This window comes from Diabrotica virgifera, chromosome 5 (genome assembly GCF_917563875.1).
Source record: "Diabrotica virgifera virgifera chromosome 5, PGI_DIABVI_V3a".
Lineage (NCBI taxonomy): Eukaryota > Metazoa > Arthropoda > Insecta > Coleoptera > Chrysomelidae > Diabrotica > Diabrotica virgifera.
Window position 1 is genome coordinate 232188845 of NC_065447.1, and position 23883 is coordinate 232212727.

At 33.8% G+C, this 23883-nt stretch overlaps 2 protein-coding genes across 3 annotated transcripts in view; both read right to left on the minus strand.

Annotated features, from left to right (window-relative positions):
• LOC126884717 (uncharacterized) overlaps positions 1 to 23883 on the minus strand; it is a 222295-nt gene that overhangs the window by 120404 nt on the left and 78008 nt on the right. The window lies entirely within an intron of this gene.
• The window catches only part of LOC126884708 (mucin-5AC-like), a 111193-nt gene that overhangs the window by 13908 nt on the left and 73402 nt on the right, over positions 1 to 23883 (minus strand). For both annotated transcript variants that reach the window (XM_050650830.1, XM_050650831.1), the window contains exons 2-4: positions 8985 to 9332; positions 3230 to 3554; positions 1258 to 1442 (exon numbers count right to left, since the gene is read on the minus strand). In XM_050650830.1, coding sequence (XP_050506787.1) covers positions 1258 to 1442; positions 3230 to 3554; positions 8985 to 9332 — 858 coding nt within the window. The remainder of the gene's footprint in view (positions 1 to 1257; positions 1443 to 3229; positions 3555 to 8984; positions 9333 to 23883) is intronic.

The window sequence follows — 23883 nt, forward strand, 5'->3', positions numbered from 1 at the left end:
GCTTGTCTAGGTATACCTGGCCAATGAAATTTTCATCTCCATGTCCGTTAGAGGTTACTTGTGACACATTCTTCTCTGGGCCCTCAGAGCTGCACTCAGAATCACTTCCACTTTCAGCCACAACCATAACTTACTTTTTATTTTGACACATAGCACTCCAATGTCCACGCTTCAAACAAGAACGACAGTTCGACAATTTAGCTGGACACTTTACTCTATCTCTTCACGTACTAATACCACAGTATGTACACCTTTCCTGTGAAGTTGACTGTTTCTTACTTTGATCCACTGACTTATTTGCACTGCTTCTTACTGCATTAACTGCCTGTTCCTGCCTGATAATCTTATTCTGTGAGCTCTGCCACTCAGCCTGCCTAACTGCTGTAATTGCCTCTGCTAGGGTTAATTTATCCCTTAATTGTAGTCTCTCGCTCACCTTCATATCCAGACCACCAATGACTATCCGGTCCCGAAACAACTCATCTTTTAAGGTCCCATACTCGCAATGTTCTGCTAATGCGTGCAAACTAGTTATAAAGTTCTCAACTGGCTCACCATGTCTCTGAACTCTTGAGTTAAACTTATACCTTTCGAAAATTACGTTTCTTTGAGGTATAAAGTACTTGTCTAACTTGGCCAAAATGTCAGCGTACTCCTCTGAATTATCTACATTTTGTTGTATCAAAATTTCTTCTGCTTCATTACCCATAAGGTAAACCAGCATGTCAATCTTTTCCTTGTCGGATTTATTCTCAAAACCGCTCACAGATGTACCTTTCGAAGCGCTTTCTCCATTGTGGCCATTGTTGTGGTTGGGAAAAATTAAATTCCACAGGCGCGTGTACATTAACAAACACTTCTGTTGCCCCTCCAGGGCTTCGATGTGTCCCTGGCGTTTCGTTTGGCATTTTACTTCCATTTTCACGGGCGTGAAACTTGCAATCGTTCGCAAACTAGCGATGGTTCGACCACTCACTCACGGCAATTTTTCGACAAAGCACTCGAGATATAGACTTGGGCAAAATCTTATGATATCATGGATGAACAATGTATCAATTACTAGAATACTCAAAAAACTTTAAAAATAAGGTAAAATACAGAAGACGAATATTCTAGCTAAAGAACTGAATAACCTTGCAACATCCATCACAGGACTGTTCAGAGCAAGCAACCAATTAAATTATCATTGCCAGAATGATTGCCGACATTCAATAAGGGAAAAAGAAGAAATATGTACATATATTCAAACCAATTTACCTTGGAGGGAATCTTGTATTAGCTGGTAATCTTTCTTCATTGACAGTTTCGTCTTCTCCCAATTGTCTACCTCTTTTTGCGGCAGTTCTCGATGGAAGGACTTCGTTACTTTCAGCGATTGCTTTTTCCTTTTCACTTCGAGTAGGAATTTGGTTTCTTGCGGGACCGTCATGGGCGTTGGTGAACTGTAAAAATATGTTTATGAATTTACTATGTATTTTCAGTCAACGAATCAAATTTTAAGTCAACTATTACAAATTTTCAGTCAACAAAATTTAAAAAATAATCCGTTAAAAAGATTCTTAGAAACTTTGCTTCAATTTGATTTACAGTAAAACTATATGTTATTTATCTTATGCCTTTAATTCTTCTTCTTTTTAGTATGTCTCATCCTTTAAGGACTTTAGTGGTCATCAAAGCTCGTTTTTCTCTGTCTGAAGCAGTGGCATACTGATAGATCAGTGGGCATTGGTTCCAGTTGGGATGTAAGTTAAGACTATATGACGCGCTGTGAACATGAGGAGCGTTTTGATATCTTTTCGAAATTTTAGCTTAAACGCCATTATAAACGCCGCTCATGTTTGCTGCGCCATCACATCTCTGACCCCGCAGTTTGTCCATGCATATATTTAATTTAAAAACTAAGTTTTCAATCTAATAGCATATAAAACAACATCCAAAAATGTCATTCTACATCCTACCAGACTGAAAACAATGGGAACCTTCTCTGGTAACACCTCCGAGGCTTCTACAATTTGCAAGCCATAACGGATACTGAGACTAAGGAAGATGAGGGAATTTTACAATTTATAATTCACGTCCCATCTGCTCAGCGCGGTAAAGTTCCAACGAGAATGGTTCCCCTCGTACTCCAATGGGAGTAAACATAAATCAAAAATGAATAACCATTTTCAATTTCGTTGCAACACGAAACTACAGCCGCATTATTATTCCAGTTCAATCAGAGAGTGCAGCAAGCACCTCTACCGGTTTCGAAACTTATTAATCTCTCATCAGGAGGCACATATGCTGCTCTCTCTTATATATTTAATTTAGTTTATAATTTAGCCAAAATTGTATTGCTAAGTCTACACGCAGTTTGGTCAGTTATCGGAATAAATTATAAAAATGATTCGTTAATTACAACATCCAAGACATTTTCTTCGGCATACACAATTTCTACATGTCGAAAAACTAACTAAGCTGGTCTGTCTGTGAACGTGACCAGACATCTCGTAACGCAACAGTTCGTAACCGGACAATTCGTAACAGCGACAGTTCGTAACGGCGACACTTCGTAACGGCGACACTTCGTAACGGCGACAGTTCGTAACGTTACGTACCTTGGCAGGGACACTGGGCACCAGGTGCTCATGCACCGTTCTGACGGCATATTCATGTTTAGCGACTCCAAAAACCCCCGAGTAACAAAACCTGGCCCTTACTGTGCTTATTTTGACATGTTTTTGTACTTTGGATGCATTTACTTTAAAATGCAATTATGCATTTCCACCCATTTTTCTATAGTAGACTTTTTCTTGACATCATCCTGAGCACAATGCAAAAAGTTGCAAGACTCTAGGTGCTGTATTTAAAAAATCGATTTATTCCGGTTTTTTAGTGCTAAATGCTCTGGTCTATTATACTACATCTGAGATCATTAGGCAGTTTAAATGACATTATACACTCCGAATCGGCTTTTTTGATGGTCCAAGTCTCTGAAGCGTAGGTGACAATAGGAAATATTAGGGCTCGAATAAGGCGTAATTTTGTGTTTTTTTTAATGTCAGTGTTCTTCCATATTTTTGTGAGTTTGGCTGTTGCTGATGTTTATTTGGTACCTAGTTAACATGAAAAAACTTAAAATTGAAGATCTCATATTAAATATTATATAAATCTTTTCAGTACAAATTCTAATAATATAATTAGAGGGCAAATTCCACTTAACTGTACAGATACTCCTTATACTTACTGTCTTGTTTTTGTTATCATCGTCGTCATCATAGTAATAATAATAAACATACTCGTACTCATACTCTTGACCATTGGGTCCTTTTTTAATTTGTATCCTGGACCTTTGTTTATCGCTAGCTGCACCAAGAAGAGGAATATCATCTACGACAGCTTTGGGGATGGCTTTTCCTGTGGTTAGGACGGGACTAGGACTGGTAACTTCTGGTCTCGAAGAAATTGCTTTCTTTACTCTTTTGTTTGATCCGCCTCGTCGACGCTGGACCTTCTTGGTAGTTGATTCGGTTTTGGGAGGAGATGTTGATGTTGAACTTGCAGATTGGTATCTGGAAAATAAAATTTAAAATAAAATCTTCATTAAATTAAGTTTTTGATTTGGTAAAATGCAACATCAAAACAACTGTGCTTAAAAAATTATAAGTGAAAGTATGTTGATCAAACCATTGGATGATGTTATTTCATGAATTCAAAATTTTTTGGAGTCATATTGAGAAATGTAATTTCTCAAAAAAAAGTGTAACAACCTCACTCCGACTCCAAAAGCTGCGATCTAGACGATTTTCCCCTTAAGAATTAATATGGGCGCCTCCAAAAAATTCCAAGGTCCAAAACAGCAATTTTTTTTTCGGAAAGTAGGAACTCGGGAACGGCTGGACGGTTCAGGACGTATGAGGTATCGATGGAAAGGGGAGGGATCACCATTATTACATGATAGAAAAAACTTGGTGGCGTGTACAAAGGGCCGTTAAGCTGTATGTCAGTTGTTATTGAACCGATTTTGACGTGTGAGGCGTCAAATGAAAGTGGATTGGACACAAATGAATTTTTTAACAGACAAATTAAATATGGCTGCAATACTAAAAGGGTATTGCGTCATATCTCAGCTGTAAGTGGTCCGATTTTGACGTGTCACGTGTCCTGTGACAGCATGTAGCAAATACAATGCAATGATATACAACAAAACATGGCGATGTGTACAAAGGGCCGGTATATTTTATTTCAGTTATTATGAGTCCGATAGTGGTGTGCGAGGTGTCATGTGACAACATATTATACGGATATATACATACTGTTGCGAAACAGTAACTGCGACTATGCCAAACTGCTGATCTGGTAGCAAAATCAGAAAGCCATAATAATAGGTAAAACTAGGTTGGGGATCCAACGAAATAAATATAAGATTAAAAATATATGGATGGAGATTTAATTCTAGGAGATTACTAAAACTAGTTTTGACTAACAAGTTCAATAGAGTCATACCGTCTAAAATGATAGAAAAAGTTGAGAAACTAGAGACTCTGTATTTCTAACACTATTTAGCTTGATCTTGGAAGCAATAGTCATGAAGCCAACCCTACACAACAAAAATATTATTACAAGTTCAAGTTTGTAGATGATCGATCCATCATAGCAAATACAAAGGAAGTACTATTGGATAATGGATTCGCATTGGCGACCTTTTCATCATTACAAAGATGGTAGTTGAAGAAACAAAAATAAGTATAGTGTGATAGAAACATGAGATACACTGACTGATTAAATGACTGACTAAAACAAAGCTTCAAGTTTGAAGAATGGCAGCTATCTGGGAGTGACAAAAACAACTGGGGCTGTCCATTAATCACGTGAGGCTCGAAAGGGGGAGGGAAAAAGTCTAGAAATATTATAAGGGGATGATAAACTCCATAGCAAAAAAATATCACGAGATTATTGAAACTAATCCAAATATAACATTGAAACGAAGATTAAAACCAATTGAGAAAATAAAAATTTCAAAAAACATGGTTAGACGTAGAAAAGGTCGTGAAAACCATGAATAACAAGGACCGAAAAGTGCAACACGAAAAAGTGCAGGAAAAAATACAAAAACACCATGATAGAAGCAAAACCCACAAGAAACCACGAATGAGAAAGAATAATTATACACCTAAGAATAGGATTTTAAAACGCTCAGATATTGATCATAATCCCATCAAATACTGTACAGTTTTGATGAAGATCGTCAAAGCCGTATATTAACATTAACACAACCTATTGTTTAATTGTTAAGTTGTATTAATTAATTATGCTATTAATCCGCTCACCAAAGATCTCCTCAAAAATATGAATAAAGACAATAAAGTGTCTTTAATATGGGTGACAGATCTTGAATAGGTGCATGGGATTAACGAGCAGATTTGTGGGCATAACAAGGCTCGATAATATATCCTTTTGTAGGCCTAGAACTATTGTGTGGTACCATCAAAAATGCTACAAGAAACGAGGTTCAGAAGTGACTGACAAGGAATCATCAAAAGGAGAGCGACTCAAGGGCAAATCCAGATTAAGAAAATAATAAAGAATATTTAAAAAAATACTCTCGCACAATGTAGTTCAAACGGACACAGAAATGGTGAGTGGACATTATTATTATTATTATTATTATTATTACATAACAAGTAAGGGCAGAGGAGCAAGCTCCTATTATGCCCAAAAACAAAGAAAAATAACAATGTAAAATAACTACTGACAGTTACATAAAATAAGAGATATTAGTAAAATATCCATAGAAAATTTAACATCGTGCAATTTTTATGTATGAAATATTGTCGTATCCAGTCTGTTTTTAAACGTATTCACTGTAGTTGCTGATATGGTGTCTCGATCTAAATTATTCCAAATATTAAATATCCTGTTAGGCAAGAAGTTTACTCTGGACCGTGCTATTGCCTGCTCCTTCTTTAATTTGTATTGGTGGCCTCTTAATCTATCATCTCGGTTTATGGTAAACATGGTATTTAGGTTTCCAAAGTTGTATTTCAGAATTCGGAAGCACAAAATTAGATCACCTCGAAGACGTCGACGCTCGAAAGTCGTTAGATGAGCCATGGTGAGTCTATCTTCATAACAAGGTCTTACGCGGCCGAATGCGAGTCTTGTAGCTTTACGCTGCACATTTTCGATTAATACCTTGTCACGAGCGAGATCTGGATTCCAAACCGGTCCTGCAAACTCAAGAGTAGGTCTGACGTATATTGAATAAAGTCTGCACATGGAATTTAAAGAAATACGTGTAAAACACTTACGTATCAGAAATAGTTTCGAGTTTGCACGTTTACACACCGACACAATATGCTCCGACCAATTTAAGTCACTGTTAATTATCACTCCGAGGTCGTTGTGGGAGGTTACCGAGCTTAAGGGATGTCCATTTATAAAGTACGGTAGTGACGGGTTGTTCTTGCCAATGTGTAGTACAACGCATTTCTCAATGTTTAGAGGAAGTAACCATTCCAAGGACCACTTCAATATTGTATCGAGATCATGTTGAAGAACATGTTGGTTAACAATAGGATTAACGTACAACTTGGTATCATCAGCGTAAATGGAAACCTTACTAGATATAATGAGTGGAAGATCGCTTGTATAGACACAGAAGAGAAGTGGTCCAAGTACCGATCCTTGTGGAACTCCGCTCTTGACAGGTTTGTCTGATGAATATGCTTCCCCAACACGCACTCGGAAATACCTATCAGATAGGAAATTCTGAATCCAAAGGTTTAACTTTCCGCGGATACCAAAGTGATCCAATTTAGCTAGTAGTCGACGCTTGGGAACACGGTCGAAAGCTTTGGAGAAGTCTAAGTAGACTACGTCAACAGGATGCCGATCGTTTAAAGATGACGACCAATCGTTAACACAATGGAGTAAATTCGTGATTGCTGAACGACCTTTAATAAAACCATGTTGTTGGTGAGGAATCACATTTTCGTGAAGGAGAAACTCAGACATAGCTTCGGAAATAATGGCTTCCATGATCTTGCTGACAATAGGTACTAGGCTGATTGGGCGATAATTATTGCAATCAAGTTTATTGCCTTTCTTAAAAATAGGAGTAACCGAAGCCAATTTCCACGATGAAGGGAGATAACCCTGAATAAAGGAAGTATTCATCATAAGGGATAGAGGGATTGCTACAGAATCTGCGCATTGTTTTAGGAAAAAGGAGGTTAGTCCGTCCAAACCAGGCGATGAATTGTTGCGTAGTTTCCGTAAATGTTGTTTAATTACCTCCGGTGTGAAAGAGATGTCATTAAGAGTTGCATGCAAACGTGGACACATTATTTGAGGAACGGCATCATTAGGTTCATCTGTAAAAACCTGAGTGAAAAACAGCGATAAAGCATCAGAGGATTCTTTATTCGAGGAACATAAAGACCCGTCGGCTTTTTGAAGCAATGGTATGGAGACTTTAGATGATAAAGATGTGCGAATGTACCGGAAAATTTTCTTACTATTATCACTTGCAATGATAGATTCTTCAAAATCTTTCCTTAGGTTTAGTAAAGATTGTTTTACTCTATTGGAAAATCTACGGTGAACAAGAAAATCATCAAGGGAACCTGTGCGTTTATAAGATTGCCAAAGCTTCCGTTTATGTCGAATTAAGCGTGTAGCGGCAAGGTTGATCCAAGGTTTTAATTGATTTCTAAACAGCTGACGTTCAGTTGTATGAACTGAAATAGTTCTAGTTGTAGTGTCAAGAAAAGTGTCCCACATTGACGAGGGATCGATTAAGTTATGAAAAAGGTTATTCCAATTAAGTTGATGTAAAGCGGAATTAACTTTAAAGAAATCTGTAACTGTTATAGTTTAAGATTTAAACATTGTCCTTTAAGAAAACACCTATACAAAATAGGTACGGTGAATAAACCATGGTGTATAAAATACGAAATAGAAGACGAGACTACTATCCACATCCTATGCCATTGCGATGTGTTAGTGATATGAGGCAGGAATTTACTGGCCAACTGAGAATTGAAGAGATCCTAAAACTACCAATGAGGAAACTGTTGGTCTTCTTTGAGACCAAGAACTTATTGAGTTTAATGGCAAAAAAGCGGGATTACGTACCAAGGTTTTATGACCAAGTGCCAGAGATTGCCGCTTGGACTAAGAAAAAGAAGGCTTGAGGTCTAGATTTTGAGAAGGCGTTTGATAGGGTTCAACATGATAGGCTGTTTGAATATCTAGAAATGATTGGGATAGATGATCAAGATCTGAGACTTTTACAACATCTATATTGGAATCAATAAGCTTCTGTTCTGGTAGACGGCAAAGAAACAGACAAAATTTGCATTCAAAGAGGTGTCAGACAGGGTTGTGTGTTATCCCCAACTTTGTTTAACGTATACTCAGAAATGATTTTTAACGAAGCCTTGGAGGGACAATGTGGAGTTCGAATCAGGGGAGAAAGTATTAACAACATCAGATATGCAGACGACACCGCGATCATGGCTGAAAGTATCGAAGATCTTCAATTCCTTATAGATCGAGTCACTAGAGAATGTTCCAATAACGGAACAGTGAAGGTGATTTAATCAAGATGATAAAAAAGAGAAAACTTTAATATATGGGTCACATAATGAGAGGTAGCAGATACAGGATGCTGCAGTTAATATTCAATGGAAAGATCGACGGAAAAGATGAATTGGTCGGAAGAAATATTCATGGCTCCGAAACCTTCGTCAATGGACTGGTTTATCAGCAGATCAATTGTTACATGCCGCACAAGATCGAGAACGATATCGGCAAATTGTCATGGAAGCTACCCACGCCTAAAATTTGGACACGGTGCTTAAAGAAGAAGAAGATTTTGTTTATCCTCAGTTTTGTAGATAACCAAATTGAGTGTGCGTGTGTGGAGCGAAAAATGTCATTAGACAATCTTGCCACAGAACTCTGTTATAAAGGTATTATTTCTGGTGATTACTTACTTAGCTAGTAAGGCTTTCACATCAATTTTTGTTGCTCCTGGAGGCGCTGGAGCAGGTGCAGTTACTTGGGCAGCCCTCTTCAAAATCTTTTTTCCCTTTTTCACTTCTTTAACATGAACTTCTTCAGCTTCGTCATCTTCCTCTAGTTTATATCTCAGCGAAGGCGGTAACTTATGAGATGTTTCGAATTCTTTTTCCGCTGGGAATGTTTTTTCGTTTCGTATTACTGGTTTAGCTTCGAGATTGGTGGACTGTACGAATACATATTCCTCTCCAGGTTTTGGTTCTGTGATTAGATCTGATTTGGATGGGTACGATGCGGCGAGGGCTAGAAGTGCAGAAATTAATCTGAAAAATAAAATGCGAATGTTACATTTATTTTTAGAATAATAAAAAATGGATAAAGACAAAAAAATAGAATTATAGAACTAATTAAATATAGAACAATCTTCTTCATTTAAGACTTCTAAAGGCGAGTGTCCACAGGGAGACTAAAATCTCTTGACATCTTTTCCCATGAAAAATTAATTTCATATAATATATTATGTTTTCACAGAATGTGAGATATTTCTCTGAGTTTATGCGACTCGAGAGTTTACTCTCACATGAGGCAAGGTGTCTGCCAGCACTGTTTCCATAGTATTACAAATAATCTGTAACTTGAAAGATACAAACAAAAATTGGTTAATATACAGGGCGTTTGGTAAAGAATGGGCTATAGCTTAACCTTAGATTCCTGAGCTTAAAATAGGTCGATTTCAGCTAACTTACCTTAGTACGAAAGTTGATAACAACCGAAATACAGGGTGTCAAAGTTAAACTTTTATTTTATTTATTATTGAATATTTCCCGCCAGGCATGAGCTAACAACACGACATTTGGTAAGCGGGGGTTTTATGAGACGAGAAATCTAAATTCGCCACCAAAAATGATGTATTACCCAGAGGGCGCAACATAATCTTTCAGCGCTTATTTAATACGTTTAATTTTTTTTATCCCCCACTCTATATGCTTTTTGAACCAAAATTTTTATTCTCATATTTTTACTTAAAAAAGATATACTACATTCATTTCGCTAAATTTGGCCGTTTTTGAAATAAACGCATTTTAAATCTGCAATGCAACATAATTTTTGCATTACATTATCATTATAGTTTCACCCGAAAAATAGACAATAATTTCCAAAAATGTATTGCAAATTTCTTCTAATGGAATTTGCGATGCAATAACATAAATATGAGAACTTGCACAATTATTATTGTTTTAAGTCTATTTTTCGGGTGTAACTACAATGATATTATTATGCCAATAAGAGTATATCTTTTTTAAGTAAAAATATTAAGAGAATAACTTATTAAATGAGCGCCGAAAGACGTATGTGGCGCCTTCTGGGCAATACATTATTTTTGGTGGCGAATTTAGATTTCTCGTCCCAAAAAACCACCACCCACCAAATTTCGTGTTGTTAGCTCATGCCTGTCAAAAAATATTCAAGAATAAATAAAATAAAAGTTTAACTTTGACACCCTGTATTTCGGTTATTATCATCTTTCATACTAAGGTAAGTTAGCTTAAATCGACCTATTTAAAGCTCAGGAATCTAAGGTTAAGCTATGGCCCATTCTTTACCAAACACCCTGTATATATCTAAAGTTGTTAGTAACCATTTATTGGTAAATAATATGGAAATGATTTGTTTTGATGAAGCTATGACTTACGTAACTAGAACAGTTCTTCCATTGTTAAGAGCAAACAGTAGCGATCAACAGGTAGCAACAAACTTTGAATATTTTGTCGAGATATTTGGCACACTTATTCGTAATATAATAAAGAATGGCGGTACAGAGCCCAATTTCAGAAATATGTTAGTATGTGCGAATTACTCTATACCTAAATAAAATATTGAAAAAAGGAGCCTGTACCGCCATTAAGAAAGACAAAAAAATACACTTTCTTCAAATAAACTTTTTTATTCCGTGCCTAGATTTTGTGTCACATTGGAACTACTAAAAATCGATTTTTTTATAACAAGAAATCGAACGTCACTGACTTTTTTTTTTTGACCGTTTTTGATCACGGTTCTTAGACATTACTACGGTTGCCTAAATCGACTAACCAATGAACATTAAGGGTGAGATTACGTCACGAGAGTTTACTGTCATTTGAATCGTAATATGATTTTTTTCGAATCCTGAGAAAACCAAGTATTTTAGAAAAATTTAAACGCAGGATACAAGATTACATTATTACCGAGGGCGGAAAGCCCCTTAGAATAAACAAGCAGATTCTATTGAATGAAATATTTGAAATTAAATATCACACTTCTCTTTTATTTTCAGCCCTGTAACTTATTAAAATAAACATTATAGAAGTTTTCAGGGACTTTCAGCCCTCGGTAATAATGTAGTCTTTCATTCTGAGTTTAAATTTTTCAAAATTATTTATTAGTTTCTCAGGATTCGAAACATGAAAACATTTTCATTCGAAAATTAAAACACATTGAGAATTTTGACATGCGTCAAAATTTTGCATTAACTTAATGTAAAATTCTGAACTGTTGAATTCCAGCTTCCCTAAAGGCCGCGTCCCACCATCAAATAATTTGATCAAACTGGTTTGAGCAAACTGAAAGTGACAGTTAGTGACGTCACATCCTGAGTGTTCATTGTGGATAATAATGAAAAATTTTAATTTTAAATTAAGTACAAACAAGTTAGACAACTCAATAAAAAAAATTTGATCAAACTAGACTGATAGTGAGAGCACAGATTTTTAGAATTTCAAAAAAACTGCAATTGTGACGTCACTTTGACGTACTTCCGGAGTTTGCTCAAACTGTTTGATCAAATTATTTGATGGTGAGACGCGGCCTTAATAATTATTGTACATCAAAAGACATTAGAAACTATTTGTAGAGGATTGAAATCTGTATTGGAAATAACTGTTAAAATTGGTCTACATATTCCAAAATTTTGTAAAAATGTAATACATTTTAGTTTTCAGCCCAAACTTAGGCCACACACATTGCAATAATGTTCACATTTTTGAACTGTCAATATTTTAATTTTATCATCTATTGTTTAAAAACAATACAGTTGATAAGATACCCTCAGTTGCGGAGAAAGGATTAATAATAAAGATTTTTTTATTCAGTCAATGGTGTGAGCACTGTCAGTTAAATAGTAACGTGTGGCCTTACTTTTACACGCATACCTATTGTGGCAAATGTATCATATTTTTCAAAATTTTGGAATGCATTTAAATCGTAGAACAATTTTAACTTTTGATTTTAATACAGATTTTAATTCTCTACAAGTATTCTCTCATGACTTTTGATGTAAAATAATTAGGGAAGCAGGAATTCAACAATTCAGAATTTTACATTGAGTTTCCTACGGCCCTTTTTACGATTCACCACCCAGTATAAGATAAAATGTGTACTATTTGTCTAATTATTTCATAATAACACAAATAATACACATATATACACAATAACACACATTCAATGATCGAAAATCATTTAAAAATATGGGAATGTAAACTCTTGTGACGTAAAGTCAAAAATATAAGTCTCCCCACCACCGTCGGACAAGACAACCGTAATAAAGTCTAATAACCGTGGTTTTTGATAGTATAAACCTCACTGTCAGTGTCGAATTACCGACGCACTGTTGCCTCACTTTTGAAAGTTCGCAGAACTTTCGCAATCTTAGACCGCGTTTGTTGCTACCTGTTGATCGCTACTGTGCTCTTAAATTATTGTGACTTGTGATGTGATTTTAAAGATGGCAACTAAAAAAGTTAAAAATGGAACGGCACAAAATGGAATAGGAATAGGATTCATACAGCTATATTAAAAATGTCGTATCATGGTTCATGTCCAGTTAACATCACATTTTTTTAACACCCCATTTTGATACCTCGGTTCACTCATTTTTTTACTGTTATCTCATAACACAATAGTTTGACTCACGTGCAGCATCTGAAATAAATATTTCACGCGAAATTCGCAATGTATCGTGTTTAAATGTTGAGATTTGTTCATGAAATTAAAGGATGATAGATACATTTTCTCGCGAAATTATCTCTAGTTTATCATGTATCTCAGGTTTATTTCCTCAATGAAAATAAATGTTTTTTGATTTTTTTTATTTCATGAGAAATAAATCTCATGAGTCATTGTGGATTCGCACCTTAAACCCTTTCAATATTTGCTGTCAGAGATATAAAGTTTTCGACAAAATGACATCTCTTTGCACCATACAAAATCTAAGCACAACTCTTAAATTATAACAGTCTAAATATTCAAAACGAATTACTTATATAACAAGAGCAAAGCGGATTCAGAAAAGGTCTGTTGTGCAGTGATTATATAATATAATCTAACTTTGAAAGCTAAAAATTCCTTCGACTTTAAAAGACTTTGAACGTATTTTTTGCACCTTTTTGTGTTCTGATGTACGTTTATCAAAAGTTCTGCCAGTTTGACCGATGTAAGCTTTTGGACAGTCATTACGAGTCAGTTTGTACACACCGCTATTCGCGGTGTGCAAGTACTTGGAAAGGGAAACGAGAAACGACCGTGCGCGAGTCGCGGAGAAATATTGAATCTATCTTAAATAATTCATATTGTCAATTGAAATTGTCAAATTGACGTATATTTCATACCTTCTGTCAGTGACGCAGAAAAATTATATATTGCTCCACAATATTGATATGTTATGCAATTATTATATAAAGGTAAATTTAATTAATTGTATTTTGCTTGCAGTACTGCATTTTAATAACTGATTTTATTTACTACATACAATTGTTTACGTTTGCTAAACATAACCTGCATCTTATTTTTTCTTCTTATTATTTTTTTGGACTATGGTCTTGACAATTATCCAGCAACCAGGACTAATATAATTGGCCAATATAATTAAAAGTGCGAATAAAAGTACAGAGCGTAGAAATAGAGGTCGCTTTGCCGAACTTGCACGGTCCCAATATAATTGCTTTTTCTTTTGATTTTTATTGTTGTTAATGTTCATTTAAGACTTTTCATTCAACTCGTATAAAGTTAATGTACACAATATAATTTCTCAGACAATTTATTTTAAAATTTAATTAAACAAACAATGATTCATTATTAATTCTTCGTTTCTAATCGGATATCATTCAAATTGGCCTCTTATTATCTGCACCAACAGCAACATATAATTAACATTGAAAATAGGTAACGCGTCGTTAGTTCTACCATTATTTGAAGATTCTCCCATTCAGTTTCTCTTTCTGTTTACAAAAGTAAAAGGTTTATTAGATTTAATTGCACTTTTTCCATTTGTTATGCTGCTACTTTTCGTAAAAGGATATTTATGTCATGTAGAAAATTAACATTGATTTAATTTCTAAGTGAGTTTGGAATATGTGCGGTTGAAATATGCGATGGCAGCTGCAAAGAATTTTATCGACTTTTTAACTAGGCTGTGGTAATTGCAAAAAAACGAATACGCAAAAATATGCCTACATTTTGCTTGAAGTATTGTGTTTGACCGAGTTTTACCAAGAGATTTCAAAGTGATCGAATCTTTCAGTTCCAATTTCTTAACAATGCTTGTTGAGCATATACTGATTACTCGTATACATAATATACGAAATTTGATGTTTATCTAGATAGATATAATCAAACTTGACACCATAGAAGAAAAAAGAAATCAAAATATTTTAATTAGATTAGATGTACATGAGATGAAAATAAAATACTAGTATGTACTAGAGAATACTAGTACTATAGGAGCTAATAGTACTAGGCCTACTTATAGGCAGTAGGCACTGGAATGACTGATAGCCTTATGAACACACCCAAAATGAATATGTATTACCTATCCTAACCAGTGGCGTAGCGTGAATGTCGGCCGCCCGGGGCGGAAGACAATTTTGCCGCCCTCTTATTTAGGTATTTCAATTTATTGTATAACATTACATACATTAATTATAGAGAACTTTTCGGCGAGAACAGTCATCATTATATATAAGTTTTACAATAACGTTTATTAATACAAAAATTCTTTTAATTTATCCAAATAGATACATTGATATAACTTAGGTACCTACCTATATGACTTAAGATTAGGTACACCTTGACGATCGACACAATTTAAAATCAATTTCTAATTAGAACTAGAACGAGACTATAATGTTATATTTTTATTTTTATTGAAAAGTAATATGAGTATTTGTTAGAATTAAAAACAAAACTTTCGTCTTCAATTAAAAATTTATACGTCTACTTTTTTTAAGACCAAAGTCTTTTATTGCACCATGAATGTCTATCGCATCACACACCTCTTGCTCAATAGACAAAATAGCCAAATTAGTTAGTTTTAGAGTACCTATTATTATTGTCGATCTTAAATATTTTTTTCATTTTCAATTTTGAAAAACTCTTCTCACAGCTGGCATGGCTTATAGCAACTGTGAAAAATATTCGGAACATTATTAAAATATTGGGCAGAGTATCTTTCAGCTTGCCTGTAGCAGCAACGAAAGTCCGCAGTCGAAGTTTTTCCAGCTTGAAACCCTGCTCGTCAATTTCATCAGATGCGTAGTCTAGATTACATTCAGTGTTGTCTTGATCTAATAATATAACCGGCGTTAGATAAACAAACTCGGATCCTGGCCGGATAGCCCTGGCAGCTAAGGCCATTCAAATGAAGAGAAGAAGAAGATAAACAAACTTAAATTACAAAATACTCCGTTAAATTCTGTTGCTGTTGAAAATGCTCACGAATTTCTACAATAACTCTATCTAACGAAGAAAACAGCTTTCGTCTCAACTCATTTTTCCGTCATCGAAAACATGCTTTATTATTATGCGCCTCCGAGGTTTTATGGAAATTTCAAGTTCTTCACACATATTTTTGCATACCCTACAACGCCATTTGCCCATTCCTCTCTTTTCTCTGTCAATATCATCTGCAAAGCATTTCCTTTCTAAGCGTACAATCTTATGTCCAGTCCCCTTGTTTGTATTTTTGTGCATCATTCACTTCATGTAGCCACATGCCCAACAAACAAAGAAAGGAAAATGACTGCATCGAAACTAGTAAAGCACCTGCATCTGTCCTAGTGTTTAAGCTTTCACCTGCCTCTGTCAGTTTTTCCAAAGTGACGAGAATGTCTTTGTAATGATGCCACGTCACATTTACGGCATTGCCTCTTGCACTCCACCTCGCGTTTTGAATCCTTCTCTTGCGTATAGCTGCTATCAGAACTTCCCAACGATGTGTTGATGAGAAAAAAAAAAAAAAAAAAAGAATAGGCAACGTTCTAAAGTGCCGAAAAAAGTTATGCTGATTGTTAGTCATAAACAGGGAATTCCCACAAGTCAATGTGGACGTTGTTGCCAGTCGCTACAAAATATCATTCAAAGAAAAGGAATTCCCAGAATTCGTCACAAAATAAGTATGTAATGAAAAATTCCTTGCTTCTTTCAATCGGTCCGAATTTGTAGTTGCGATAAAAATATAAAATGGTTGAAATATTAAAAAATATTTTTATTATTTATTGTTAAAGTTTGTCGCCCCCTAAGAAGTGCCGCCCGGGGCGGGCCGCCCCTGCCGCCCCCACTACGCTACGCCACTGATCCTAACTTATATACTCTATATAGAGAATTGTCTGGTTTGCTTACAACAGGATTTAAAGAGGAACATAAAGAGTGCAAAACACATTTGGTTACTTTTGTAACATATAGGAGAATTATTATATGCCAATCAAGTTAGGTTTTTACTAGACATAACGGAAAAGACGAGGTTTGACAGTTGAAATGTGAAGTATGAGATTACAAAAAGACTACCATCTTTGGATTCATCAATTTTTTAGTGGAACATTTTTTAAATAAACAATCAAAACGTCAAACTTAGTTTTTTACTCATAACTTAAAAACTTGTATATTTAGAAATTTGACGTCCACAGGTAACTTTCTCAGAAAAAAAAAGATACATCGAATGAGATACGCTAAATAAAAATCGGTTAATAAACAAAAAATTATTGCAAAACGGATGACAAAATCACTGTTTTTGAATATAGTCAATAACAATTTTATTGTTTGTTAAAATACGTTTTAATATACCCACAATTGAGGGCACTATGGTGTTTGAATGGTGTACAAAAAATGGTCCAGATCTGTTAAATAGTTTTTGTAAAATTGAATTTGTTTTTAACATTTTTTTAAAAACGAGCTAATTTCTGAGGCTGGTCCAGTTAATATGGCTGAATATATCTCAATAATCTGGGGCTCATTTCCTTCGTTAAGATGTATACTAACAGCTTATGAAAAAAAAAAGTAAAATAAAATTACATATACGTACATAAAATTATTTGTAAATAAAGAGCAGTTTTTAAGCTTATAAACAATTACAATAATTTCGTAGAAATTAGATCAAATTAAATGGCAATAAAAAATACGGAAAGCTGGTTAAAATACACAACTTTAAAAAAAATTTTTAGGTCCTACGACCCTTGGGGTCTGAGATAGCCCATTTTTCTGAAAAAATCACTGTTACGTTAATTAACAACAATAAGAGCTGAAATTAACCAATCTTTTATAAGAAAAGTCAAAGTTTTTAACAAAGTTTTTAGTAAGAAAAAATGTTAAAAATTGTTTAAATAGGAGTGTTATAAACACAGAGTATTTTGCGTTCCGACTAAAGTAAAAAATAGCGGGTGTAGTCGACTGACTGAATAGTGGGCGCGGTTGGCGACCGGCATGCGGCAGCAACTATTAAAATTACCTTATCCCGACCACAAAAATCCACTTTAAGGTGAATGACAAATTTTCGTCATTCCTTATGTTTCGAGGTCTCTGAATCCGAATATGGAGTTAATTTTTTTCTAGAATTAGTGGAACATGTTCAAAAATCAAATTTTATGCAAAAATGCGAAAAATCAATTTTGATGATTTTTCAATTTTAACTCACTGTATTTTTGGTCGCTGTAAATATTTCCTTTTGAAAATTTTACTGTGTTATCTTTGAAGCATTTAGATAACAATGAGATTTGTCCAAAATGACTCGACACGTTAAAAGAGAAGTTGTTAATTTTTAAACATTTTGTCGTCAGATTTCGTTAGTTTCATGTTTACTTAAAAAAGTTGAGTGAAAAACTTTTTAGTTTATAATTTTAATTAACACAGAAATAAAACACAATTTATGAAGAAGTTTTCCAAAAAAATTTAATTTAAAATATGCAATAGGAAAAATGTTATGTGACTTTATAGACGAGCGGCACACCCCAAAAAAAGCTTATTTCTCGAGATACTGATACTAATTTTGGTCATACTTTATATTTTTGATGGTGCTGAAAACTAAAATTAGGGTTGTTTTGAATTTTACGCGGGGGAACATTATCAAAATCGCAACTTTACCCTAAAAATAAAAAAAATCACGTTTTTTTGAGTTTAATTTGCTACAACTCTGTTCCATTGTAATATTTTTCTCTGATATTTTTATAGTATATATTTCTCACCTTTCTGAAGACAATGGGACCTGCTTCAATATTTATGTCTTGCCATAAAGAAAGTTATAAATTGTTTGAAGTAAAAGGTGCAGATTCTTGAATTGCAAAGTTTAATCGCAAAAGTTGAGTAACAAAATTTGAAATTTAGCTGTTTAATTAATTTTAAGTTAAAATCTAGAGTACAGAGAACAAAATGTTTTATAGAAAAAAGTGGTGTAACTTTTAATTTTAAGAAAAACGTGATTTCATTTTTTTTTATTTTTAGGGTAAAATTGCGATTTTGACAATGTTTCCCCATCTAAAATTCAAAATAAAACTCATTTTCGTTTTCAGCACCATAAAAAGTATAAAGTAAGACCAAAATTAGCCATTCACCACACCGTGGTTGATATCTCGAGAAATGAGCGTTTTTTGGGGGGGAGTACCACGTACCACTCGTCTATAAGGTCGCGTAACTTTTTTTCTGTTGCATATTTTGACTTTGTGGCCTTTTTATTGTTATCTTTTAAATTTATTTATTTAAAATATAATTTTACTAAATAAATGTGCAACATAATAAAATTCATAAAATTCAAGTTTCTACCAAAATGTATAAATATAATATTAAGCTTCAAATCTGGTATACTGTCAATGTTAAAAATGGGCTGCAACGGTCTAGCGCTAGCGAATGCTAGTCCGCGAATTTATTCTCATTCGGCTGCGCCCATCATTTTTTTTTACTTTAGTCGGAACGCAAAATACTCTTTGTTTATAACAATACTGTTTAAACAATTTTTAACATTTTTTCTTGCAAAAAACTTTGTTAAAAACTTTGACTTTTCTTATAAAAGATTGGTTAATTTCAGATCTTAGTGTTGTTAATTAACGTAACAGTGATTTTATCAAAAAAAGGGACTATCTCAGACCCCAAGGGTCGTAGGACCTAAAAATTCTTTTTAGAAGTTGTGTATTTTAACCAGCTTTCAGTATTTTTTATTGCCATTTAATTTGATCTAATTTCTACGAAATTATTGTAATTGTTTATAAGCTTAAAAACTGCTATTTATTAACAAATAATTTTGTGTACGTATATGTAATTTTTTTTACTTTTTTTTTCATAGGGTATTAGTATACATCTTAACGAAGGAAATGAGTCCCTGATTATTGAGATACATTCAGCCATATTAACTGGACCAGCCTCAGAACTTAGCTCGTTTTTCAAAAAATTTTATAAACAAATTAAATTTTGCAAAAACTATTTAACAGATCTGGACAATTTTTTGCACACCATTCAAACACCATAATGCCCTCAAGTTTAGGTATATTTAAACATATTTTAATAAACAATAAAATTGTTATTAACAATATTCAAAAACAGTGATTTTGTCGTCCGTTTTGCAATAACTTTTTTGTTTATTAACCGATTTTAATTTGGTGTATCTCATTCGATGTATCTTTTTTTTCTGAAAAAGTTACCTGTGGACGTCAAATTTCTAAATAAACAAGTTTTTAAGTTATGAGTAAAAAACTAAGTTTGACGTTTTGATTGTTTATTTAAAAAATGTTCCACTAAAAAATTGATGAATCCCAAGATGGTAGCCTTTTTGTAATATCTCATACTACACATTTCAACTGTCAAACCTCGTCTTTTCAATTATGTCGAAAAACGGCTTATTTTTTACTAACTTGATTGGTCTATTAGTCATAATCTAAGAGCTAGTGAACCCTCCGACTAACGGTCTTCCTGTAAGGCTAGAAATTTGTATAGTGATAATTCATAGCACACCAAGGCTAAATTTCTAACCTTACATTATATTATAATTACTTTATATATCCGTACCTCAGAGCAAAACTGTATTAAGTCCAAAATTTCAGTTTTTTACTTTTTTAGCTCACTGGGCTTACAATTTTCTGCTCTATTCACTGGTGTTTTCTATTCGCTGTTTCGACTGAAATTGGCCAAAATAGCCTTGTATGAACAGTATTAAGTCCACACTTCGCTTAGAGCAAAACAGTATCTTCTGCACTTCAAATGTATTACATCCAAAATGGTGTATACGTTTCCCAGGGCAAAACCATATTATGTCCAACAAAAAGAATTATGTCCCACATAATGCAATTCAGGCAAAGCATTAAGTCCACAATATTTTAAAATTTGGCAAGTTTGTGCCTCAGGGAGCACAAATTCACCGACAATTTTGGAATCATGAGACAACCATAGATCCAAAAAGACAATTTTTATGTTCTTATCTTGAAAAAAACGTGTATCAAAAGAAAAAGAGAACGGATAGGTGCTCAAGCTAGCCATTGTAACTGGAAATATATTTTTACCGTTGAAGAAAAGACACTCTAGATATTTCTCAATCTATTGTTAGATGTTCACTTGAAAAAATGCGAACAAGTGGAAAGTGGAGTTTTAGAGTGTGACAAAAGATTAAAGCAGCCATCTAAAAGTAAAGAAAATAATGAGGTCAAGGTAAAGGATAGGATTCATGAACATATAATGGACTATCCATATCCATATGAAGAATCACATTATAGTCGAAGAAGGACGGCGAACAAATATTTAGGAGGTCACTAAATTATTTCTACAATGTTTAGGATGTTTAAGGAAGAATGAGATTAGAAAGACATTCCTTCGGACGGAGTAGACAAAGAATGGCTTTACAATTACATTTTTATTACAGAATTTAATTTATCATTAGCTGTTCCTTCAAAAGACACTTGTGCTAAATGTGATGAATTTCTAATCAATCTAAGAGTCAAAGTCTGAAGCTGAGTGAGAAACATTACAAGTGATGGTACAAATTGAAACAAATAGATATCAATAGCCCTGGACAAAAAGTTTTATTGATAAATTTACAAAAATGTCTTCCTTGCCCAAAGCTAATTGATCCTCAAAGTTTTTACATTCTAAAACTCTGGTGTTTTAATTATTATATATAATTTATGATTCAACAGAAAAACTGGCGAACTGTCTAATGTGGGATGAATCAATTGCTGGTTGATGTGGAAACGAAATGGTCTCATGATTGATCCAATACGTTCATTCATTATCTCAAAGCACAACTGCTATTGTTATTTGGACCAATAATTGCTCATCCCAAAACCGGAACTTCCAAATGATTATGTGCTACTTTCATCTACTTTAGAGATATCCACATATAAAAGAAATCACTCACAAATTCCTTTTGCAAGGGCATACGCACATGGAGGTGGACAGTATACACCCAGTTATAGAACGAGAGGCTAAAAAATGCCCTAATTTTCAAATTATTATCTACTCCATAGAATTGGTTACAGTTGGCTAAAATTTTCGGGAAAAACAAATATTTCAAAGTGTATGAAATGACAATTTCTAATCTTAAAAGACTTTAATAAATTGTGCAATTCTTACGATTCGCCGTTTCAAAATAAAAATAAAACCGAGAATAAAGAGTGTAGACTTAACCGACGAATCAATCTGTAGAAGATTCTCTGATTTCGTTGAGAGATACCTTAAATCCGATGAGTACTAAAAAATTCAATGATCTTCTACTAAAGTGGGTGTCATCGAGGATTCACGATTTTTTTCAGACTCTAGTGCATAAGGACATAATTCAAATTACTGATACAGCGGCAGTAGCCCTGCATTTGTTAAGTTTTTAATTATTTTTTTATGTACTTCAAAAAGTTATTGTTAATTTTTTTAGTTAATAAAAATACAGTTGCGTTACAACCATTTCTGTTTTTTTTTAATTCGACTTTTTAAGTCGAATTAAATCTTTTTTTAGTACTCGTGTTAATGGTTTTGTTACAAATACGTCCGTATAATATTTTTAGTTCTTTATATCCTAACATTTCCTTAATTTTGTACAATAGGTACGATATTTTTTGTAATAGAGCTCCGTCTTTGCCATAGGATAGATAGAAAAATTAATATTAAGTCACAGTAAAAAATTTATTTTTTAGAGCGAAAATGTGTTAAGTCCATTTTTTTCCAAAAACAGTAATTTTCAAAAAAAATTCTTTTTAGTAGTAAATAGAACAATGATCATTATTCACATTTATAAGAATTTGCTAAATAAAATTTAATGTATTAAATGGAAAATGTCACAAAACACTCAAAATAATTTTTGTTTTCGCTCTCCTGTAAAATTTACATTTTGTGACTTAATACACTTTTGTTCTGAGGTACGGATATACAAATTTCTAGCCTTAGACCCGTTTGCCATTATACTAATTTCAGTACTGATTTCAGTACTAAAAATATTGGTTAGTTGCGCGAGTCGATCTAGTATGAAAAAGTCAGTTTGTGCCAAGTTTGTGTTTGCAACTATCCGAATTGTAATCAGCATATAGGCATGCGCTCTACCTACTAAATTTACATGAGCTTTACTCAAGGTTCATAGATAGGAGCTTTACTAATTGAGATTGCAAGTTGCAAGCCATTAACTTATTAACAATAAAAGATGGGAAGAAGTATTTTTGCAAAACTGGCAAACTTGGCTTTTATTTCTGCTATTAGAGATATATCCACACCTAGTTTGGCTAATTCTGCCTTTATTTCTTCCAAAACTTTAATTCGTGCGTTCCTATTCTATAGAGAGGGTGCTTTGGCACATACAAACATTGATCATTGATTCGATTTGTAAAACTCTATTAATGTTTCAATCTGCCTTTTTCTCCACATGTTGAAAGTTGAAATCACTATTATTATTATGTACCTATAAAAAAAAACAAAAGTACCTAATATACAATACAACCTCACTTTTTAATATTGTGTCAATTTCAGTACAAGAAATTAGAACATGTTTTAATTTTTAGTACTAAATCGGCGCGCGCATCTAATTTGTAGATACAATATTTTTAGTACTAATTTCAGTACTAAATTTAGCATAGTGGCAAGCGGACCTTACAGGAAGACCGTTACTAGGAGGGTTCACTAGCTCTTAGACTATCAGTAATAGAGATGCATCAAGTCAAACTAGTTTGATTTTATTCAACAAACTTGACTTGACTTGAAAATCAAACTTTTTTTGTAAAAAAGTTTGACTTGACTTGATTTCGATATCTTTAGGTTTGACTTGAAATCAAACTTCTTCAAACAGTTTGAAGTTTGAATGAAATATTGGCAACGTGTTTATTTCCAATTCTAATTAAGAGCGTATGGATTTTGTTGTGACTTATTTGGATACGTCTGAATCTGTATTCTGCTACTCCACAAATTAGTTTGTAGTTCATATTTAGACGTCCATGTTTGGCTTGTTTATTACGTTCGTTTTGAAGTGTGTGGCTTTGGAAGATAATAGGTTTGTTCTAGCATCAGTTTCAAACGGTTTGAAACCATCAGCGAATAGTGGACCAGCGCGAGTAGAGGGGATATCACTGGTGACTGTATTATGTTCTCTCACTGACCAACTGTTTGCTGACGGTTTCT